Source organism: Podarcis muralis, chromosome 9, assembly GCF_964188315.1.
Source record: "Podarcis muralis chromosome 9, rPodMur119.hap1.1, whole genome shotgun sequence".
Classification (NCBI taxonomy): domain Eukaryota; kingdom Metazoa; phylum Chordata; class Lepidosauria; order Squamata; family Lacertidae; genus Podarcis; species Podarcis muralis.
The window spans coordinates 55,299,967-55,325,042 of record NC_135663.1 but is presented as its reverse complement, the minus strand read 5'-3'; the positions used below and the strand labels follow the sequence as shown (position 1 = coordinate 55,325,042).

Below are 25,076 nucleotides of genomic sequence, written 5' to 3'. Positions count from 1 at the left end.
TTCTCGGCTATTACCACTTTGTATTAACCCCTGCCCCACCCTATCTCTCACTCACCCACCCATATGCTTGCTGTTCTACAGAATGATGATGATGATGATGATGATGATGCCTGTTCTGGCATCCATAAGGAAGTGGTGGATCCAACTGAACAGGTTGAGAAGGCATGGACAGCTGTTTTGTGCATGAAGAAGCATGTACATTGGAGTATCCTAGATCAATGTCTCTTCTCTAGGAGGAGAGATGTTGAGCCTTCCAGGATTCATGACCAACCAGGCAGAAGTAGGAAAGACAGGACTAGATCATCTGGGACATGTTTCTCAACCCTTGGAAAAAGAGTTTCCCCTCTTGCTTCTGTATATAGGGCTCTCCAGATGTTGCTGGACTCCACCTTCCACCATCTTTGACCACTGGCCATGCTGGCTGGAGTTGAGGAAGTCCAACATCACCTGTGGGTGCAGAAATTTCCCACCCCAGCTCTAGATAGTACCAAAGCATCATTCCTCATGGGCTGAGCCAGTGGCCCATGTTTACTTGGGCAAGTTGAATGTTAGAGAATACCTGAGAGGAATTGTCCAGAAGAGAGACCATTCTGGTTGTTCCGTGTAAGAAACAAACCTTTCTACTTTGTGCAACATTTGATCATGGTGAGCTGTAGACTCATCCAATCATGCCTACCTTTCTGATCTTATGGTGTTAGCAGTGGGGTTGTGGTGGTTTCTTCAAGAAAATGATTGCAATATGTGTGGCAATTTCTATTGAGATCAGAGGAAATGGAAAGCAAATGATAAATTTGAGTACAACCTTTATTCTGTGATGTGATATTGCTCTAGCACATGGCTGTAGCACCTCAGATTTCAGGTGTGTGTGCACCCCCTAACATTTTGACCTATCTAGGAGAAAACTAGAATAGAAACCTCCTCTCCTGTAGGTAAGCTTTTAATTTGAAGCATTATTTGGGTGTACTTGAAAGACAGACACACTTCTGAAAGCTGAGCTGGACTTTACTGTGTCAGACAATTGGCCTTTGCATTGCTTCTCTTAACTGAATTCCCTCCATAGGCTTTGGACTACAACCCCTATCAGCCAGAAAGCATGGCCAATGGTCAGATATTATTGGAGTCCAAAACATTTGGAGGGCACCCGGTTGGAGAAGATTGCCCTAGAGAATGGTTCTGGGTGTTGATTTTTCTTTCCTAGTGTCTGAATTGGCCTTCAGATAACAAATTCTTATCTGAGTGTTCGTTAAGGTTTCTTTTCTTTCCTATCCTTTAGGCATACACTGGGGTGTGAAATTGTGAAGATGCAGGATATTCAGTGTGGAGGAAGACTCAGAGGTCATTGAAAACAGCTGAAATGTTACTTGGGATTTCACAATCCTTGTTAAATCACAGGATTAGTACCAAAGGCAACATAGCTACAGGGACCAAGTAGGAATGTCCTAGAGATTGTAGAACAATTGCTTTGGGTTTAGCTTGGTTGATCTTTAATTTCTCCAGACCATCTCCTGCTGAATGCCACACAATGCTACTCTGATCAGATTGTACAAAGTTATCCTAGCTTCATAAATATTGTTGGTGAATGTGGTTTTCATAATTCCATATTCATATGACTACCATCCAATAATTCATGAGGGCAGACAACAATGTATCAATTATTTTAGCAATGCATTGTAGGAAGCTATGGTACGCGGGCGGCGCTGTGGTCTAAACCACTGAGCCTCTTGAGCTTGCTGATCAGAAGGTTGGTGGTTCGAATCCATGCGATGGTGGTGAGCTCCCTTTGCTCTGTCCCAATTCCTGCCAACCTAACAGTACGAAAGCACATCAGTGCAAGTAGATAAATAGGTACCACTGTGGCAGGAAGGTAAGCGGTGTTTCCATGCTCTCTGGCACTCATCACGGTGTCCCGTTGCACCAGAAGCAGTTTAGTCATGCTGGCCACATGACCTGGAAAGCCGTCTGTGGACAAACGCTGGCTCCCTTGGCCTGAAAAGTGAGATGAGCGCCACACCCCATAGTCGCCTTTGACTGAACTTAACCATCCAGGAGTCCTTTACCTTTTACCTTTTTTACTTGTAGGAAGCTACTCATCTTTCTCATCTGTCCTCAACTAATATGATCTGTAAAACAATTTGAACAGCAACCAGTGTGTGTTCAGGTGTGTGTGTGTGTGTGTGTGTGTGTGTGTGTGTGTGTGTGTGTGGCATAATGATGATGTTGGTATGGGAGCTATGTCTCCATTGGTGGTCCCAGTTTCTTGGGGGTTGCTTCTCCCCAAATAGGGGTGGACAGGTATATCAATTTGGGTTTTCTCAGTTTCTCATTTGTCTAGTTTTGTCCATGGCATTTCTGTATCAGCCTTTTAGTACACATTTTCCCTAATAAACGCATTTCTGAACACAATTCTGCCTGATATAATGTATTCTGTTTGTTATTTACACCAATAGGTACACTTTATGCACACCTCCCCCTAGTGTATGGATTTTTGTATACATTTTTGGGTTAGAGAACTGCATCACAAAATTCAAAGAGATTCACATCTTGATGGGTAGCTGGAAGATGATGTGCATATTGCTTTGGGAAATGTGGCTTGGGCATTTTCTCCCCCATCCTCATCCCCCAAAAGACTTGCTGATTGCAATCCACTCCCTAACCAACCTGAAGAACAGCTAGGAACCAATGAAAACCGAGCTTGTTCTTGTTTGCGTAGCAACAGCTTAAATTCTATTGTGATTGTGCTACTGATAGGACCCAGGCTGGCTTATCTTGGCATCCCCAAGGCCAAACAAATTCAGCAGATGAGCCCTACTGAGCTTCTGTTCACACCAAGCCCATCTGCCTATCCAAATGCAACTAGTTTATTGGTATATTTAGACACGAGCTTTTTTGTTAAAGTTTGTCAAACTTGTTAGCAGGTTTCAGCAATGAACTTGCATCAGTGTGATTTTTCTATGTCCTGCAAAACCACTTTTCAAGGCAATTGCACCATGATTATGATGGCGTGATTATGATGCCATGATTATGATGTATCTGATTACTGTTTTCTCTTCCCCTTCTTGGCCATTAACACTAATTCAGTGCTTATTTCCTAGAAAAAAAGGGGGGGACTGTCAGTGGTTCCACACTCTGCTTACTACCTGATTTGTGATGTTTGCCATGGATGTGGTCTGCTGGCATTCTGGACTATCTAGATTCCTCCACAGCCTCCATTCTGATTAAAATAAATTGTGAGAAGCATCACAGCATTGTTTGAAAGCAGCTGGAAGAAAGGAAAGGGGGAGAAGGATGAACTAAACCACTGTCTGATTGCACCCTAAATTGTTCTCATTTATGAAGCCACAGCAGAAGTCTGATAAATGTAACAGGTTTCAGCCATATACTGCCTCCCCATAATTTTCAGTGTGACTGGGCTTTTTCAACACCAAGGCATGCAAATGAATTATGTCACTCTTCTCCCAAAGCCTGCGTTGTGTTGTGATTCTCTGCCAACAAAAAAAAAAGGCAGAGAAATAAAATAAAACCTCTTTTTAGTGAGGGTAAAAACTGTCACACATTTGCATTCCCTGCTGTCTTGTGGTCTAATAATATTATCAGCCAGTTAGACCCATGAAATTCCATAGGATTGCCTTGCAGAATGACAGGTGGCCCCCTCTGCTCTTAATAAATCATATCGCACAAACCCACATGGAATATGGGACTTATTTTACAAAGCACAAGAGAAATTCTTTCATAATTGCCTTTGGTTTCTTTATGTGCCTATCCCAAGTTCCCACAGAAGCTGTGAAAGCTGTTAAATTATTTTCTTATTGTTTCTACTGCACGTCTGGTGGTTTGATGCCTGCTAACTAGCAATCACACTGTTTTGTGTTCTTTTCTCATAGTCTCAGTGGGAAAATTAAAACAAAGCAAAGCTCAGCGCTGGTTCCGCCAGCCAGCACAATTATGGGAAGGTCTAGAATAAAGCCCTCAGTCCACCTGCATGCTTTGTAGCCCCAGTGAAGTCAAGAGGATTTATGAGATGTAACTTAATACTGCAATGCTCCACATACTTGCTTGAGAAATGTCCCACTGAGGGGACATAGGATATTTCCAAACACAAAACTAAAAATGTGCCTTTCAAATCCTCTGGAGATATTTGTGTGCACATGTGAATGTTGTGCGACTGGAGAGAAAAACACACGGGAGAGCTTTCTTTCTTTATCAAGCGTTGTGTTTTGCATCCTAAAGGTTGTTGTATTACAGATTGCTTTTATTGTTTGCTTTGTGGACCAGCAAGGGATATATGAAACTCTGTCCCTTTGTTTGCTGTGGATGTTTCCACTTTACTACACACTAGTATCACATGTCTGAGAAACTTAGGTGCAAAAGGAAATCACAACTGTTTCAGGTACCACCTCTGAATGACCACTGGTTGGCTGTCAGCCAGGAAACAGGTCCAAAATGCTTTCATGGGGCCCCACTATAATAGGACTCTGATGCAAACACTGGCTCTATTTTGTTGACTAGAGATGGGGGGTGGGAATTGGATTCTGGGATGGGGAGACAAACCACAAGGATTTCAAGCCAGGGATTTAAATATGCTACATCCAAATGAATTCCTCACCTTAAATAATATGTATTTATGTAGAGATGTGGTGTGGATACTGCATAATGCAGAAAGCAGTGTATAAGTCTAACCAGCAGGTGATGGACCTTAGTTATGGCGCTTTAGCTGGAGGTGTGCAGAGCATTCCATACCCTCCAAGTGCCCCAATTTTCCAGGGACCATCTCAGGAATATGAAAGCCATGCCGGCTTCTGATTTGATCCTGGAATGTCCCTGTTTCCCCCGCCAGTGCTGCCAGTGCCGAGCTGAGAGAGGAGGATGAGCTGGCACTTGTCCCAAATGGCGGCAGGGCAAGTGAGCCTCCTGTTGCCTCTCCATGGCTGCTGCTGCCAACTAGCAGCTGATGGACAGTGGATGAGGAGGAGGAGGAGGAGGAGGAGGAGGAGGAGGAGGAGGAAGAAGAGCTTGGATGTGATATCCCGCTTTATCACTACCCAAAGGAGTCTCAAAGCGGCTAACATTCTCCTTTCCCTTCCTCCCCCACAACAAACACTCTGTGAGGTAAGTGAGGCTGAGAGACTTCAGAGAAGTTTGACTAGCCCAAGGTCACCCAGCAGCTGCATGTGGAGGAGTGGGGAAGTGAACCTGGTTCACCAGATTACGAGTCCACCGCTCTTAAACACTACACCACACTGGTGTACTACTGTTGTCGAGGCCCAGCCTCGCGGGAGGCACCGGTTCTGATGGGCAGTCAAAGGGCAATGCCGCCCTGGGCTAGAAGAAAGGGGAGGTGGAGTAGCGCACAAGAAGTCCAGGTTTTTGTTTAAAATGCTTTGTGCTTCCTCCTCCAATCTTGCCCCTTTCCAGTTTTCATTGTGTGTGTGTTTGTAAATCTACCAAAAATTAAAATAAAATCGGGATTAAGGGATTTTCTCAGGGTGGTGGGGGCTTGTCCCATTGGTGATGGGGTGGTGGCATTCACATTTCTTCTTCTGATAGGAAATGCTCTGCAGTGGGGGGGGGGTCAAGGAGGGTCAGTTGCAGGGAGTGAGAAATGTTCCTATTTTCATCTGAGGAATGTTGGTTTAAAAAAAAAGGTAAAGGACCCCTGGACTTTTAAGTCCAGTCAAAGGCAACTATGGGGTTGCGGCGCTCATCTCGCTTTCAGGCCTAGGGAGCTGGCGTTTGTCCACAGACAGCTTTCTGGGTCACGTGGCCAGCAGGACTAAACCATCTCTGGCACAATGGAACATCGTGGTGGAAACCAGAGCGCACGGAAATGCTGTTTACCTTCCTGCCACAGTGGTACCTATTTATCTACTTGCGCTGGCATGCTTTCGAACTGCAAGGTTGGCAGGAGCTTGTCCCATTGGTGATGGGGTGGTGGCGTTCACATTTCTTCTTCTGATAGGAAATGCTCTGCAGTGGTGGGGGGTCAAGGAGGGTCTGTTGCAGGGAGTGAGAAATGTCCCTATTTTCATCTGAGGAATGTTGGTTTAAAAAAAAAAGGTAAAGGACCCCTGGACTTTTAAGTCCAGTCAAAGGCAACTATGGGGTTGCGGCGCTCATCTCACTTTCAGACCTAGGGAGCTGGCATTTGTCCACAGACAGCTTTCTGGGTCACGTGGCCAGCAGGACTAAACCATTTCTGGCACAATGGAACATCGTGATGGAAACCAGAGCGCACGGAAATGCTGTTTACCTTCCTGCCATAGTGGTACCTATTTATCTACTTGCGCTGGCATGCTTTCGAACTGCAAGGTTGGCAGGAGCTAGGACAGAGCAACGGGAGCTCACTCCATCATGGGGATTCAAACCGACAACCTTCCGATCAGCAAGCCCAAGAGGCTCAGTGGTTTAGACCACAGTGCCACCTGCTCCCAGGAATGTTGGAAGGTATGGCAAAACCAACTATAGGAAGCAACTTACACCTGCTTAGGTTCTACCAGCTTGAGCTCTGCTGGTGTAGCTCCAGCTCAGCAGACATGAGAGACTGACTCCAGCATAGCATTGGCTCTACTGGGAAGGAGCAAGATGAGCAGCATTGAACCTTCCCAGACTAGCAGATCTGGAGTTTGAATGGCAACTACTTCTTATGTACCTTTTTGTATTTCCTACACAAATGTATGCTTTGGCTGAATGGGTGACCAAGAGCACTGAATTATTCTGCTATTCCCATTCAAAACCCAGGCAGCAATTCCCCACCAGGACTGGGTGGGGTCCCTTTCCTGATCCTCACATCTGTATACTTCAAAAATCATGCGGCCCTTTTTGTGGTCTTGCTCTTTTCATATTTCTACCGTATTCCTTTACAGGAACAATCCAAATCAGTCCTCTTAGCTGAACTTCTAAAGTCATCTGATCCACGCAGTGTTTTCCCCTAAACATTTCCATATTCTGTTGGAACTGTTAACTAGACAGATTCATTGCCAACCTCCTGCATATTCTATCCGGAGTGCAAACCTTTCAGAGCAGCTTTTTGTGAACACATAAGCTCGACAGCGAAGTAATATTGCTAAAAACTTGGGAAATTGTTCGGTTTTGTCTGAATGGGATGTTACACACAAAACAGGTGCTGGTGATCAGACCATCCCCTTCACCACAAAAATAAACATTCATTGCTCATCCAAATGAGGACTCATCCAAGGTTCCTTGATTGTTCTAGGGTTCTGCATAATATCAAAGCCTCGCCAAGTAGAGGAGGATTTATCCCTTCAGATAGTCATTCCTCCAGCTCAAAGGGTGATGGAAACTGTGGACAGAACTAGCATGGCTGTCCCTGCACCCCCACACCCCCATGTTACTTTCCCCAGTTACAGGAGGCCTGAATAGGGCTGTAGTAGTTAAAGCTATGGTTTTCCCAGTAGTGATGAGCTGGGCCATAAAGAAGACTGATCGCTGAAGAATTGATGCTTTTGAATTATGGTGCTGGAGGAGACTTTTGAGAGTCCCATGGACTGCAAGAAGATCAAACCTATCCATTCTGAAGGAAATCAGCCCTGAGTGCTCACTGGAAGGACAGATCCTGAAGCTGAGGCTCCAATACTTTGGCCACCTCATGAGAAGAGAAGACTCCCTGGAAAAGACCCTGATGTTGGGAAAGATGGAGGGCACAAGGAGAAGGGGACGACAGAGGACGAGATGGTTGGACAGTGTTATTGAAGCTACCAACATGAGTTTGACCAAACTGTGGGAGGGAGTGGAAGACAGGAGTGCCTGGCTTGCTCTGGTCCATGGGGTCACGAGGAGTCGGACACAACTAAACGACTAAACAACAACAACATGATGACATTATCCACTTAGGCAAACAGTTCTTCTTAAAGGGAAAGCATACTCAGCAAATGCTGGAGATCACAGTGGGGCAGAAGGGAGGACATGATCTCCAAGATGTGGTACCTAAGGCAATTGGGGATTTATGGGTTTTAAGCAACACTTTGAATTAGTGTGGCCAGGTGAAAAGGAGGATGGGGCTCCTGTAGCTTTAGTAGTTATGTGTAACAGCAGTTAAAGTTGCAAGAATCATAGAATTGCAGAGTTGGAAGGGACCCCAAGGGTCATCTAGTCCAACCCCCTCCAATGCAGGAATCTCAGCTAAAGTATCCATGGCAGATGGCCATCCAACCTCTGCTTAAAACCTCCAAGGAAAGAGAACCCACCACCTCCCGAAGGAGATTGTTCCACTGTCAAACAGCTCTTACTGTCAGAAACTTTTTCTGAATGTTTAGTCAGAATTTCCTTTCTCCTTTCAAGGACTCTGCCCTCCTTTCTTCTTCTTCTTCTTCTTCTTCTTCTTCTTCTTCTTCTTCTTCTTCTTCTTCTTCTTCTTCTTCTGGTCTAGGTGCCCCACTTTGAATTGTGTTTGAAAGGGAATAGAGGGTAGATATCTGCCTGTGTACAACATGCTTGTGACCCCCAGTCCTTGGCAGAAGCTGCACTAGCCACAATGCTGCAGTGTCTATATCGAGATATGTATATCTCAGTCTCTCCAGCAAGAATTCTGACCTCACCAGGCCAGCTTGAATTGCTGGGCTGAATTTGCTTGTATGTGAAAAGCAGCTAGTTGTTCACGCAGCAGCGCTAGATAAAATTTGTAGAAACGGAATTTGTCTAACTTGCAGTCCAGCCTTTTGTATTTCTTTCTTCCCAGAGAGAGCAGACTACCAAAACTAAGATCTGACGTGTTTTCCTTAGAAAGGGACTGTCCTCTAGAGACCTAATGCTTTTCATCCATCAGCGAAGGTTCTGCTGGGGTTCATTTATGCAACAGCAGATCTTTTTCTCCTCTCAAGCTAAAAGTCATTAGTTTAGCTAATGTTTATCTTGCAAAACCTTTTACAATCACAAACGCATCAATAAAACCCCAAAATCTGGCAAATTTAAATGCTAGAAAATAAAAATCTACTTGTATCTTAAGGGCTGGTAATTAAAATCTCATGTTCCCTTCTTATTTCAGCAACTACAAATGTGATGTTCTCGTGAAATCTTTAAAGTTTATTGCAAAGCCTCAAGAGTACTTTACACATGGTTCAGACATGACTCTGGTGATTTGGGCTATTTCTATTGCCTCATGAATGAATATCTGTCTGGAGACCCGAAATGGTTGTTTCATGTTATTAAAATATATTCATAATCCACAATGCCATTGATCTGCATCTGCTTCATATTTAATATTAGAACAGTTGAGGGGGCGGGGATGAGGGTGACTCATAGATAATATATGCTCCATGTTTCCTCCTTTATTAGATGGCTAGTCTAAAGCGCCCCCTATATGGTTCATTACTCCTACATGACTTATAGGGAACATAGCCTTCTATGGAGCTTGCATCTCTACATTTAAAGCAGTATTATACCATTTAATACAACCATGGCTTCCCCCAAAGGACCCTGGGAAGTGTTAAGGGTGCTGTAACTTGCTGGGAGATCCCTGTTTCCCTCATAGAGCTTTAATTTTCCAAGTTCCCTAGGGAGAGGGATTGGCTGCTAAATTGCAGCTTTGTGAGATGAATAGGGGTATGACGCGGGTGGCGCTGTGGGTTAAACCACAAAGCCTAGGACTTGCCAATCAGAAGGTCAGCGGTTCGAATCTCCGCGACGGGGTGAGCTCCCGTTGCTCGGTCCCTGCTCCTGCCAACCTAGCAGTTCGAAAGCACACCAGTGCAAGTAGATAAATAGGTACTGCTGCAGCGGGAAGGTAAATGGCGTTTCCGTGTGCTCTGGTTTGCCAGAAGCCGCTGAGTCATGCTGGCCACATGACCCAGAAGCCGTACGCTGGCTCCCTCGGCCAATAAAGCGAGATGAGCGCCGCAACCCCAGAGTCGGCCACGACTGGACATAATGGTCAGGGGTCCCTTTACCTTTACCTTAGTGCTTTAAAGGTATAAAGTAGATGGGGCCTGAGTCAGACCATTGGTTCATCTAGCTCGGTATTGTCTACAGTGACTGCCAGAAGCTCACCAGGGTTTCAGACTTGGGTACTGCCCAACCCTTACCTGGAGATGGCGAGAATTGAACCTGCAGGCAATACAGATAATCTGCCACGGAGCTATGCCTCTGGCCCCTCCCCAGTCCATCTTTGCTGCTTGATTCTGGCCAGCAATTACTTTTCTGACTTCCATATGCTGACTTTGTCTGTTCTTTGACAATGCTGCTGTAAGGAATGCTCAGGTAAATGCTAGACTACTGCAATTCAGTCAGCGTGAGCAACCTACTGGAATGTATTCAGCAACTACTGCATGTCCAAAATGTTGCAGCTGTGTTGCTGACATAGCTAACACCTAACTCCAGTTCTCAAGTAATTGTACTGGGTACCAGTAAGTTTCTTGGTCCAGTTCAAAGTGTTGTTTTTAACCTTTTGACCATAAATGCTCTGGTCTCTGGAGATCTCAAGGAATGCCTCCTCATGGAAATGGGTGGGTTGGGGGATCTCTAAAGAGAGGCAAACAATTAATCACAGGATTCTTTGTGGTGGGGGGGAAGGTCTTGGCAATTAAAAGGTAAAGGGACCCCTGACCATTACGTCCAGTCATGACTGACTCTGGGGTTGCGGTACTCATCTCGCTTTATTGGCCGAGGGAGCCGGCGTACAGCTTCCGGGTCATGTGGCCAGCATGACAAAGCCGCTTCTGGCGAACCCGAGCAGCGCCCGGAAACGCTGTTTACCTTCCCGCCAGAGTGGTACCTATTTATCTACTCAGTGGCGTAGCGTGGGGGGTGCAGGGGGGGCCAGCCGCACCGGGCGCAACATCTGGGGTTAGGGCAAATCCACGGGTTAGGGGGTGCAAATCCACGGGTTAGGGGGCACAAATTACTTGCCTTGCCCCGGGAGCTGACAACCCACACTACGCCACTGTATCTACTTGCACTTTGGCATGCTTTTGAACTGCTAGGTTGGCAGGAGCAGGGACCGAGCAACAGGAGCTCACCTCGTCGCGGGGATTCAAACCGCTGACCTTCTGATCGGCAAGTTCTAGGCTCTGTGGTTTAACCCACAGCGCCACCTGTGTCCCTTGTCTTGGCAATTACATCAACATAAATCTGATGTTGGAAGCTGCCCAGAGTTGCTGGAGAAACCCAGTCAGATTCAGATGGGTGAGTATAAATACTACTACTACAACAACAACAGCAACAACAACAACCGGACGTCCCTATTTTCATTGAACAAGTGTTGGAGGGTATGCACAAACTCTCATGTCTAAGGACCACTGTTAAGGCTTTCTTCACAGCTCATTAGAGGCATTGCAGATGGTAAACTCTGTGGTGTGTTGTGCTCTCGCAGGTGGCCTGAGCACTGAGGCTAAGAAAAAGCCTTCTGTTTTAGGAAGGCTTTTATGACTTAAATATTCCGTTTCAGCCGGTTGGGTTTTAAGCTTGGCTCTGCTTTATCATGCCTTTAGTTCTTGTTTTATGATCTTGTTTTTATCATTTTTATTGTCTGTACTTTGCTTCAGGGACCTCTTTGGCTGGGAAGCAGGTGAAACGATAGATAGGACTGCCTCAGCTGTGTGATGAATACTTTCTGGAGGAAGCAGAGCTTCTTAATAGCTGCGTGGCAGGCAAAAATAAAAATAAGATGCAGGTTTATCCAGCATGGTGATGATGCCACTCAGAAAGGTTAGGCCTGCTCAGTTTCTATATGCCACATGCAATAATTCAAGGTGTGCACTGAAGATGGCCACCTGAACTGCTTTTCCACAGTAGAGTTACCTATGAACCCATCAGACTGGTGTTCTATTGAAGGTATGTTTAGGGTTCCTGACACCTGCAAAGTTGTTAAGCTTTTTTTGGAAACCTGACCCAAAATTAGTGATTTTAAGCTTTTTGGGCTGTTTCAGCTGCTTCTTCCATTGCCATACATCCAGCTTTCCCCTAACATTTTGCTGATTCAGCAAAATTCCCCCCGGCGCCATTTTTACACCTGGAAACCAGAGTATATCAGGAATTTTCCTGACATATTGCAAGCCTAGTGTATGTTCTGCAGCATGGTCTTGACACAATAATAGCACATTAGTGATGGGTTGATTCTGCTTCAATTTCTTCTGCAATGCTACCGCATTATTGCTGTCTGGAGGGAAAACAAAAGCGGGACAAGAACAAACCAGAACATTTGTGGTTTTAACAAGTTAATAGGTTTCACATCCAATAACCTCCATTTCCTCAGGACATTGCTGATTGATAGAAGCCATCCCAGCTTCTTAGATCAATCTGTGATGTCCCATTTCCTCTGCTGCCGCCTCTGCCAGGTCTTTGCCAGGGAACGCAAGCTCTGCAAGGCCTCCACCAGACCTCTGCTGAGGCCTGGAGGCCCTCTGCTCCCATTGACGTGCAAAATTGACTATAGTGGTACCTCGGAAGTCAAACGGAATCCGTTCTGGAAGTCCGTTTGACTTCCAAAACATTCAGAAACCAAGGCGTGGCTTCCAATTGGCTGCAGGAAGCTCCTGCAGCCAATCGGAAGCCTCAGAAGCTGAGTTGGATGTTTGGGTTCCAAAGAACGTTCAACTATGTTTGGGTTCCAAAGAACACTCACTTCTGGGTTTGTGGCGTTCGGGAGCCAAAATATTAGACTCGCATGGTGTTCGGGATGCAAGGTACGACTGTATTTCGTTAAATGGTTGGACGATTAATGAACTATTTTTTATTATTATTTAAAAAATGGTTGACAACCCTAATAGTTACTGTGTGGTGTTAGCTAACTGCAACAGATATGAACAAATAAGAACGAGCGGTTTTAAATAGTGACGACATAATTAGTAATTCTGTTTTGAGTTTCAGTGTCACATGTGTGAAATAGAAATGATCTAGAAGGAGATTCTTTTAAACAAAAGTGTATAATTTGATCATGTGGAAGTTATTAGTGCAGTTCTTTTGTTTCATCAGGAGTTTGGAATAATGCGAAGCTGCACTGGACCCATCTGGCTGAGCAGGAAAATCCCATTTAATTGCTCTTTTGCCAAAAATGTTAAATCACTTCCTGGGAATGCATTTAATTTAAAGCATATGGAAACTATCGAGGAAGGTCCATAGTGAATTCAAAGCTATGTTTTAGCTGCAAGCATTTTTCATAAGTTACAGTAAGGCATGTTATCCTGCTGGGTTGATAGTATGTTAGCAACCCCTTCCCCACAAAAAAAAAAAAAGCCCTTAAGTTTTATGGGGCTTGCTTGCCTGAAGAAGTGGGGGAATAATATGTTTTCACTCCTTATTGTGTTTTTAAGGGAAATGATACTTATCCAATAGTTTGGTTGATATTCTTAGTTCTTAAGGAAAGTCCATATGGGCCAGAGAAGGGAGTAACATGTTGTCATTTCAACAAATGTTTGAATAGTTGATCTTTTTGACATTTCATTTGCTTTGTCTAAATGACGCAATATACTATCTTATTTTCTGTGTTTCATGCTCAGACCTTCTGACCTCGACTGGTTCAATAAATTGGTTTATTGACTGGAAATGTCAAGGTCAAATTTGGCGTTTTTTGTGAAATAGCAGGGGGATTTCAAAGGAACAACAACAAAAAAAGTTTTCATAAGATGTACGGTGGGAGGCCTACATGCCCCTGAGGGCAAAATTAGACAGTACTCGAGACATGTGGTAGCTACTGAAAATTGCAACCCAGTGTCTGCTCTTCTCTGCACTGTAATGTGTGACACAAATATTGTGCTCTCCGCTTAATTGATAAGCCAGTGAAGAGGCAAATGAAGAAAAACCAGAGTTGTCGTGGCTGCATTTTGTCTCATGGGGCACCTGTAGCCCACCAAACATTTCTGGACTAGAACCCTCATTAACTCTAACCATTGACCATGCTGCCCAGGGTTTCTTATTCCTGCTTTAAATGCATAGGCATAGTATCTGGGTAATGATCTGTCACCCAAAGGAGTCTGAATGGCGTGCAGAAGTGTTCTGGAGTTTTGCTCAGTTTACAATGTGTCTTGTTTTATAATGGGAAAATTTAAATGGATTAGCAGCCCCAGAGACTGTGATCTTTTGCCCATAAAGTAAAATATTTAGGTTCCCTACCTCACACTGTTGCGGTGTGGGGCAGAGATCTGCAACATCCGCACAAGTAATCCATTCAGCTTTCTGTGTCCCAATGTGCTAGCCCCACCTTTGTCAAATATAGAGGGCGGGACTATATTAGTCCCAAAACTATAAATACATCACCAGGAGGTGTGTGGTTTTTTTAATCTCCCCCATTCTTCCTTCAATCTCAGAGCAATATAGAAACTGTTCCGCTTCAGAGGTTAAAATGCAGCAGGTATCTTCCAGCATTTCTATATTTTCTTTTACTTACTTATGTACTTACATCCCTCACAAACTGGGAGCAACTCCCATTTTAAAACAATGAAACAATAAAATATAAAATATCAGTAAACCACTAAAGCAGAGACTCAAAGAAGTAAATGGCAGCAACTTACTGGTAAATGCAGATGGAACTGAAAAAGGCTGAGTATACTTTAAACAATTAAGTCTTTGCCTGATGCTGAAGGAATTAAAGACATGGCACCAGGTGTCTGGAAAGTTCCACAAGTGGGGTGCCACCACAGAAAAGGCTCTTTCCCCTGTCACTTCTTGCCGTGATTCAGGAGGTGTGGGCACCTTGAGAAGAGGCTCTAGATTTGTAATTTATCCCGCTTCAGTTGAGGAACTGATTTGTTAGCCTACCTCGATCCATTTGTCTATGGCAGGACTGGAGAACCCTGTGGGAGACCAACAACAGCTCTCCATTTGCTATGCTGACCGGGGAGTTGAGTCCAAGAATATTTAGAGGGCCATAAATTCCCCTTTCATGCTTTATATGGACTATTGAACAGGAAGTTCCTGGAATCAGCTTCTATTGTGTGTCAGTTTTAGAGTATGCTCAAAATATTATAGCTTTGAACTAAATTACTAGAGTTTCCATACCTTTTTTATGCTGAACTCTTTGTAATACAAAGAAAGAATTTAAGACTGCAGTCCTGCATCCACTTACCTGCATCCTACTGGAAACAGTGGAACTTACATTCAAGTAAGCATACATATCACAGACATTGGCCAATGTGAATTTATGAATGTCATGTTTTGGTGCAGCTGAGGACATGGGAGCAAAATCTGGTAATGACTCACTGGAGAGAAACTGTGGGAGAGAGAGAGATCTGCTCTTCTTCAGATGCTAATCCACTTATTGGGAGAGAATAAGCATCTACGCCATTATAAATCACTGTTATCTAGCACAGCTGTATATATATATATATATATTCTTGGGCTGCCACATGCAGAACAATGGTGCCCCATCATGTGCAATATTTTAGCTTCGTTAGCAGACACATCTGTGCAGGAGGGCTTTGAGAAAGAGAAAATAAAGCTTTTTAAAGGGTTTTTTTGCACATTGGTTTGTTTGCTTGTGTGCTCTTATGAGATGTCCGGGGGGGATGGGGGCGAACCATCGCTCTGTGGTGGAGCACACATTTCGCAATCACAAAGTCTCAGGTTCAGGCCTTGGCAGATCCAGCTGGGAAAAGATCAGGTATCGCCGGAGGCGGCGCGAAACGGTGATGGCGGTCCTCTTCGATCTCTGAAGAGGGGCTCCGCAGGAAAGGGTCGTTTCGCCACGGCACAGCGACGACCCATTAAGAAAAACCACGGGTAGAGTGAGCCCGTGGCCGTGGGACTCGGCGGGCACCTGGAGCGACCCCGAAATCGTAGAAGGGACCCCGTAAGGGGCTCCGGAGCGAAGGAGGGGTAGCGGTGCTGTGAGTTCATCGCTCTTTCTGCGGAAGCGAAGCCGCGCGGCTGTCACAGATGAGCGCCGACCTTTCTTCCTTTAAAGATCTGGCCGGGACAACAAACCCGTGAGTAAAGACATTAAATTCAGAGAACAAATTGCTCTTAAATTGGCTGAAACCGGGAGACGATAAAAAGGAAGTCCGCCTTCCGGTACTGCTTACAAGATCAAAGCAAAAGATCTGCCAAGCGTAAAGCAGCGGAAAAGGGAAGTTTTAAAGAGAGCCTTTCATGCACTCTCAGAAGTGATTGCAGAAAAGGAAAGACAGACTACTTGTGAGTAAATTTTTAAGAGGAAATTTGGAGAGACCCCCCTCGGTTAAGGACTATTGAAAGTTAATCTCCAAATTGTTGGGCTGCCGGTGGGGAAACTGTTTTAACTGCGGAACTGTTACTAAACTTTTATCAGATGAAAGTGTTACTTTTGAGCTTAAACAAGTTGGAGTTGATACAAGTGGCACGCACCTTTCTGAAACTTTGTTAAAAGTCAAAAGTACTCTGCAGGATTTTTTCTACTATTCTTTCTGGGACTATTGTGTGTTTTAATATAACAGGGACTTTAATGGCGGAAAAGTTGTCTTCTTCTCTCTGACTTTTGGTGGTACTCCCCCTAGAGGACTTTGGGATTATAAAGGCCTGGGAACAGCTTTGTATGTTTACTCTCTCTTACTGGATTGTTTTGGAACTGAATCTGTCTTTCCCATGGGACAATAAAAATTTGACCTTGAACATTGACTGATGAGTGGTACAGGAAAGACAAGAGCAGCTAAAGCCAAGGAAGCCAAAGAGAAGGAAAAAGAGAAGGAAAAAAAGCAGTCACAGCTTTTACAAACAACTCTGACTCAGGGACGCAGATCTTCGGTCCCAGCAGTGCTGGGCCTACAAAAGGCAGAAGTCGAAAAGCCTAAAAATCCTGCAGAGGAAGATATGGCAGCAGGAGGATCTGAGGGAGTTTTGAAACAAATTTTGGAGCAACTGGCAGCCCTAAATCAAAAGGTTGATAACCAATCACTCAAAATAGACCAAGCTACATCCTCAATCCAGAAATTGACTGATCAGGTTTCCCAGCACACACAAGCAATTGAAAAATTGCAAGGAGCTACAGCTGAAAATCGTAACTTAGCTGGGGAAGCTATTCAAATTGCAACGGCAGCAAAAAAAGAGGTCGAGGAGGTTAAAGGTGAAGTCAGGCCTTTGCATAAACAAATTGGTGAACAGCAAGCCTATCTTTCTTTGGTGGAATTGAAAAATCGGGAGAAGAACCTCAGATTAAGAGCTATTCCAGAAATTGAACAAGAAGATTTGATTGGATTTTTGACAACAGAAATTTCAAAATTCTGGAACATAAAGGAAGAAAGCGATTTTAAAATAACTTCAGCTTTTCGACTGGGAAGATTGGTAAGGAAGGACAGATCCAGAGATTGCCTGATAATTTTGAGATCAAGGGAAGAGAGAGACAAAATATTAGGCCTACACTTTGCAAACGCACTGGAGATACAGGATAAAAGGGTGCAAATTTACAGAGACATACCAAAACAGTTATTGGACCTGAGAACCACCTATTCAGAACTGGCAAGATTGCTGAGACTTAACACAATTCGCTACAGGTGGGAGTTTCCACAAGGACTATCTTTTACTTACAAGCAGAAGAAGGTAAAAATAAGAACACCAGAGGACTTACAAAAGTTCCTGCATGATCACGGAGAAGATCTCCAAAAAGAAGCAGCAGCACATTGGCCTCTACCACAATCTGGGACACCGTCTGGAGGTGGACCAGGCCCTACACCCTCGGAACCAGAGGACAAAGAAGAAACACCACTCTAGGTGCAACAAAATAGTACAGGATGTCCCTGCAGCTACTTAGTTGGAATATAAATGGCGGAAACTCCCCGGAAAAAAGAAGGAAAATATTTCACATATTGAAGAAAGAACAATTGGACATTATTTGCTTACAAGAAACCCATGTGACCAGGCACCACAGGAAAGTTCTAGTCAATAAAAGACTAGGCCAAGAATTTATTTCATCTGACAAGGTCAAGAAAAGAGGTGTGGTGATATATGCTAAGGAGAGCCTGGCACCAAAATTTGTATTCAAAGATGAGCAAGGAAGAATTTTGGCGATTGAAATTCAGACACAAGGAGAAAAAATTTTGATATTGGGAATATATGCGCCAAATGACGGGAAATCAGAATTTTTTAAGAAGCTGCATGAGACTATGCTGGACTATTTGGACTATAACAACATCATAATGATGGGAGACATGAATGGAGTGGTGTCTACACATATGGATAAGTCTCAAAATCAAAATCTAACATCAGATGGAAGACTGCCTAAAACCTTTTTTGAACTGATTGACAACTTGGATTTGATTGACATATGGAGGACAAAGAACCCCCTAGGTAAAGAAGGAACTTTTTTCTCTGAGGCCCACCTGTCCTGGACACGGATCGACCAAATTTGGACGTCTAGAGGGCTGGCACCCAAGACCAGAAAGGTGGAAATCTGCCCAAAAACATGCTCCGACCACAACGCCTTGAAACTAGAATTCAGACTTACTCAAACCGGTTCCTTCAGATGGAGGATGAATGACACTCTTTTAAGAGATCAAGAGATCGTCAAAAAGGCCCAAAAAACGTTAAAGGACTACTTTGAGATAAATTTGAACACTACAGTAGAAAAAAGAACGATCTGGGACGCTAGCAAAGCGGTCATGAGAGGGTTTCTCATACAGCAAAATTCAATCAAGAAAAAGCTCTGGAATGGAAAGAAGGAGAAAATATTGGAGAAGATACATCAGGGAGAGAAAAAATTGAGAACCAACCCAAAGTCAAAGGAGGTGCTGAGAGAAATCAAATTCCATCAAGCACAATATTCTAAATTAATAAATCAAGAAATTGAATGGAAAATTAAACAGATGAAGCAAAGATCGTTTGAATCAGCAAATAAATGTGGAAAGCTGCTAGCTTGGCAGCTGAAAAAAAGGCAAAAGTTAAATACAGTTACAAATCTAGAGATTGAAGGAAGAATGATTCAGAAACCAGAGGAAATTAGGAAGTGCTTCCACAGATATTTTAAAGAACTGTATGCACAGGGGCCTCAGAAAGAATTCGAGATAGAACAATTTCTAAAGTCAAATGGATTATCTAAAATAACTCAAGATAAAAGATCAATCTTGAACTCTAAAATAACTTCACAGGAAATCGAAGGTGCCATTCAGAGTATGCAACTAGGCAAATCTCCAGGCCCGGATGGGCTTACCTCCAAATACTATAAGACTTTGAAGGACTATTTGATACAACCTTTGATGGAGGTATGCAACCAGATTATGGACGGGAAGAGGGCACCAGAAACGTGGAAAGAAGCTTTCATCACATTGATACCTAAGTCAGAATCTGAAAAGACGCAGCTTAGGAACTACCGTCCCATCTCACTCCTGAATGTGGATTACAAAATATTTGCAGACATTTTGGCAAGCAGACTTAAAAGGGTTTTGAATGAAGTAACTCATAAGGACCAAGCAGGCTTTCTCCCTGGTAGACATTTATATGAAAACACCAGAAACATCATTGACATTTTGGAACTTTTGCAAACCAATAGGAACACAAGGGCGGTGTTAATCTTTATTGATGCGGAGAAAGCTTTTGACAACATATCTTGGATGTTTATGAAGAAAAACTTGGAAGGGATGGGAGTGGGACGGGGGTTTGAAAATGGAATAGATGCTATTTATTCAGAACAGAAAGCTAAATTAATAGTGAACAATGTGGTGACGGAGGAATTTAAAATTGAAAAAGGGACACGACAAGGGTGCCCTCTATCCCCTCTTTTATTTATTTCAGTCCTGGAGGTGCTACTGAACATGATTAGGGAGGACCGGCTGGTACAAGGGATAGAGGTCGGAGTGAAACAATATAAATTGAAAGCATTTGCAGATGACTTAGTTTTGACACTACAGGAGCCAGAACCCAGTACAAAAAGAGTTTTAGAACTTATAGCAGAGTTTGGTCGGGTGGCGGGATTTAAGTTAAACAAACAAAAAACAAAGGTTTTGACCAAAAATTTGACATCTACAGAAACAGAGGGGTTTCAGAGAGAAACAGAACTAAATGTGGTTAAGAAAGTGAAATACCTAGGGATTCACTTGTCTTCCAAAAACTTGAATTTATTTAAAGATAACTATGAAAAATGTTGGTTGGAAATTAAAAAGGATTTAGAAATTTGGTCAAGATTGAAACTTTCCTTGTTGGGTAGAATCGCAGCTATAAAAATGAATGTATTGCCGAAAATGTTATTTTTGTTCCAAACCCTACAGATCGTGGACAGAGTGGAATGTTTTGGAAAATGGCAGAAGGATATATCTAAGTTTGTCTGGCAGGGCAAAAAGCCTCGAATAAAGTTTAAAATATTAACTGACTCGAAAGAAAGAGGAGGGTTTGCCCTGCCGGACTTGAGGTTATACTATGAAGCTGCAGCCTTCTGCTGGCTGAAGGATTGGCTGTTGCTGGAAAACACTGATGTCCTAGATCTGGAAGGTTTTGATAATGCATTTGGTTGGCATGCATATTTGTGGTATGACAAGGTTAAAGTTCATAAATTGTTCAAAAACCATATTGTCAGAAAAGCAATTTTTGCAGTCTGGATGAAATATAAAGACTTATTAGAGAGTAAAACCCCGAGGTGGTTATCACCGATGGAGGCCAAGGCCAGAAAAAGGCCCAATATGGAGGCTCATTGGCCGAAGTATTGGGAAATAATTGAAAAAATTGGAGACAATTGGAAGCTGCAGAGTCAGGACAAATTAAAAAATAAGGTGCGAGACTGGTTACACTATGCTCAAATTCAAGAGGTTTTTAAAATGGATAAAAAAGTTGGGTTCCAAGTGGAAAAATCGAATTTGGAGACAGAACTGTTAGAACCAAAAACTAAGATATTATCAAGAATGTATAACTTGCTGCTTAAATGGAATACACAGGATGAGACAGTTAAATCTGCCATGATAAAATGGGCACAGGATGTTGGACATAACATTATGTTTGAAGACTGGGAAAGGTTATGGAACACCGGAATAAAATTCACGGCATGTACTGCCCTGAAAGAAAATATTATGAAAATGATATACCGGTGGTACATGACCCCAGTCAAGCTAGCTAAGATATATCACCTGTCTGATAACAAATGTTGGAAATGTAAGGAGGCAGAAGGTACCTTTTTTCATCTCTGGTGGACCTGTCCAAAAGTGAAGGCTTTCTGGGAAATGATTTATAATGAATTGAAAAAGGTATTTAGGTATACCTTCCCTAAGAAACCAGAGGCCTTCCTGCTGGGCATGGTGGACCAGAAAGTGTTAAAGAAAGACAGAACGTTGTTTATGTATGCTACTACAGCAGCAAGAATTCTCATTGCAAAGAACTGGAAGACACAAGATTTACCCACGTTGGAAGAATGGCAGACGCAGTTGATGGACTACATGGAATTAGCTGAAATGACCGGCAGAATCCGAGATTTGGATGAAGAATCGGTTGAGGCGGACTGGAAAAAATTTAAAGACTATTTGCAAAAATATTATAAGTTGTATGAATCCTAAGATAGTGCATGTTATTGGAAATGTTATGCTTTAGCAAATATGATTAAGTAAATGGCAAAATAAGTGATAAAAGAGAAAAGAAGACAAAGTGAACCAACCATATTATGTTTATTTTAAAGGCATCAAATTTGAGATATAATTTATTGAATAACGGTTACATAATAATTGAAAGTGGTAACAAGGTTTGAAATAAGGTAACAAATTGCTGATATGGTTATTGCAAAGAATGCAGATCTGGAAGGTGTGGGGAAGTACAATGTTTTTTTTCTGTAAAAAAAAATCAAAAAATTGTTTCTTGTATTGGATTTATTCTGTATGGTTTGAAATGTACAAAATTATGAAAAGAAACGCAATAAAAAATATTATAAAAAAAAAAAAGGAAAAGATCAGGTATCAAGTGAACTGAAAGATCTCTGCCTGAGACCCTGGAGAGCTTCTGCCAAGCTAGATGAATGAACAGGGAGCTGCAAGCAGACAAATAAGCAGGCAAAGGTATTGTTATAGATTGGGGGGAGGGGGGACCCAAATGAACGAATGAACATGCGTGGGTGGTGAGCAGAGACTGCCTCATGATGTCACTCCTAACCAGCAACTGTGTTAATTTTATCTCATATGGATGTCTGAAAGAATACTGAGAGGCAGAGATGCATGTGTGATCATTCATCTCCATTTTTTTTAATTCTGCTTTTAGAAATGTAACATCTTTTCCTTCCTTTGCAGGCCATGCCAATTTTTACAGAAAAGGAGAAGGCCGGTGAGTGAATGACGGGTCCCCCCGTTTGTTTTTGTTTTCTTTTGGTCTCTGCCCCTAACTTAATTTTTGTACAACCTTGGTTTGCATATCGTCGTGGAAAGAGCGGAGCTGAAATTTCAGCAGGTGGTGCAAAAACAAGAAACCCAAGAAATAATATTGTACAACTGCTGGGTGTTCATCAGCAGCAGTGCTATTCCATGCCAGGGGGGAAAAGTAGTGTCTGATTGTAGCAAAGATTTGTGAAAAGTGCACAACATGAACGGTTTTGTTAAACTGGTATGATAAGAGGCAATATGGTTGCTGCAAACATTTTATATACCAGGATCTTGATTTCTTATTGGTCAGTCTTTGATATTATCTGGTTGGCTGGTGGCTTAGTACTTTTGCCTGATGTGGCAGGCGAGGGGGAATTAACGGTGAAAAAGATTGGCACACACTTTCAGAAGACTGGATGGCAACTGTTTGTGATCAGGGTCTATTCTCCACAATGTTGTATACAATATTTTAGACCCTAAATTTAGAGGCTCTTTGTGGTCAGAGGACAGGACCCCAAGCTTTTCATATTCCATCTCTTCCCCTCTTTGTTCATTGAGCGTTCATCCTGATTTGTTTGCCCAAAATTTGTGGATAAGCTAGATGATGTTGACTGTTTCTTCTGATTTGTTTGTGGGAAGTTAGATGACGTTTGTTGCCTCAAGCAATTGTTGTCTAATGCATTTTCCCAACACTTTCCTTCTTGCAAAAAGTCTGGTTTTATGAAGAAAAGCAAGCTTGTTGTACATGAGTACTAAATCGGCTTTACTTGCAGTGAATCTGCTCGTATGTGATTGAATCCCTTTGGAAACAGTAACTTTCTGAAAGTGCCCAGTCTGTGGATAACGTAGGATAACAGTAGCTCATGTCTGTTTTGACTCGTTTTGTTGGTTACTACATTGTTCATTGTATCTACAAGGCTAGACGGTTTTGTAAGATGTTGCCATTTTTTCCTGTAAAATGATATTTGGGTAACTGCTTGTTTACCACAATAGCAGTTCCCTGCCTTTCCTTGCAAAGATCTTGGAGCAGTGTACATTTTATTATTAACTGGAGCTGGGTGACATCTAGTAGATAGAGACTTCCACAAGACCACCCAATGAGCTTCATGGCTGACCGTGGATTCAAACTTAAGCTCCCCAACCCAAGTCCATCTGCTGCCCTACACGGGTTCTCAGTAGACACCAGCATCTTGAACTAGTAATTTTCTGTGACACCTTTGATCTGCAAGTAGAAAAATACAGAGGCAATTAAAATGGATCCTTAGCTGTTGGAAGCTTCTTCTAGTCTCTGATTGCAGCATCAGGCACTGTATGATCCTCACGATGCCACCAGATGGTGAGAGGAACTGAAGACTATAAAGTGACTGAGTGATGACAAGATGGGTCAAGCCGCAGTGTGTGAGCTCTCAGCAGGAAGGCCTTTTAAAAGTCACTGCCGACATGCTCCTCTGTCAGTAAACAAGATGCTTTTTTAAAAACTGCCTGGTGAGCCAGAATGCTTTAAACTTTGATCTAAGTGGAACTCTAGTAAGAAAGCATTAAAGGCTGCAATAGCTTTTACAAAAGTATTTTGATTAAATTCCCTGTCCTTTTTCCTTCTTCCAGTCGATTTTGGCTTGTAAGGTTGGTAAAAAAATCACAAGCGTTCTGCATCCACAGTATTTTCAGATATCGCCAAAAGAGCTGATTTATTTTTTAAAGAAGTTATCTTCTTTAAGCAGGCACGGAAAATGCAAGGGATTCTGCTAAATAAATAAAAAAATGCCTTTTCTCTCAGAAGGAGCTAAGCACAAATGTACATGTCTTCATAAAGAGACAGAAAATTAATTCTTCAGTCAGCCTCGGTTCTTCCTCAGTTGCTTTCACCCCAGCCCAGAGTACAGATGTGGAACAACTAGGGCAAATAGCCAGGCATATTTATTGGATATAGTGTAGTTTTATTGCTCTGGCTTGTGATAAGTGCTTTTGGCTAGCTGTAGAATATTTTTAAATGTTGTTTTTGTAATTTTAGAATTGATGATAATGATGATGATGATGATGATGATGTTTTAATGTTTATATGCTACCTTGAAAAGACTTGGCCCAGAAAGGCAGTCTAGCAATTAAATCAGACTTCCTCTTTGAAGAAATATTTGATCAACATGCACATGTTCAGTATGGAGCCACAGTGTGGGCACTTCATTCACCGGTTAAGGGATGAAGTGACACAGCATTAGCCCCCTGTCACACGCCACTGCAGCATTACATCTGTGTGGAGCCAGGAGGCACAGTGCTGTTCCCCCTCCATATGCTACACCTCCATGCATAGCGCTAGTATCTACAAAAAGCTTCAATGGACTACAAATGTATAAGCAATGCAATCACACTTAGTTATTTTTTAGAGCACTTCAGGTCTTGCATGTCTGCAAAAGACCCAAAACATATACAGTAATACATCCGCGAACGTCCGCCTTGTCTAGCATCCATTCCGGTGAATGTCCAAGGCAAACCCAGAAGTACCGGAATGGGTTACTTCTGGGTTTGTTGCTCGTCCGTGCGCAGAAGCACTAAATCACACTTTGTGCATGCGCAGAAGCGCAAACCACTCTGTGTGCAGACACAGCACTTTGCCCTGCATCCTTTTCAGCTAGCGGCCAGGGCTCCGGAACAGATCCCAGCCGCAAAATGAGGTACGACTGTATGCATTTCTTTGCCAAAAAGAAGATCCTTTCCCACTTCTCCTAGTTTTTGATACTGTTACCGGCCACCCCAATCTCTGCTGAGCAGTAATGAGATTCCAGGGGTCTTGGCCCTTAACCAGGGTTTGTGTTCCCTGGGAATGAGGCACAGTGGAGACCAGTGGCGTAACTTGGGTTGCCAGTGCCCGGGGTGGGGAAATCGTTGCGCCCTCCTGGTGGACTG

At 43.1% G+C, this 25,076-nt stretch overlaps 1 protein-coding gene across 4 annotated transcripts in view; it reads left to right on the top strand.

The window, feature by feature from the left end:
- The window catches only part of DLC1 (DLC1 Rho GTPase activating protein), a 264,415-nt gene that overhangs the window by 83,748 nt on the left and 155,591 nt on the right, over positions 1 to 25,076 (top strand). For all 4 annotated transcript variants that reach the window (XM_028745177.2, XM_028745180.2, XM_028745179.2 and 1 more), the window contains one exon: positions 22,107 to 22,140. In XM_028745177.2, coding sequence (XP_028601010.2) covers positions 22,107 to 22,140 — 34 coding nt within the window. The remainder of the gene's footprint in view (positions 1 to 22,106; positions 22,141 to 25,076) is intronic.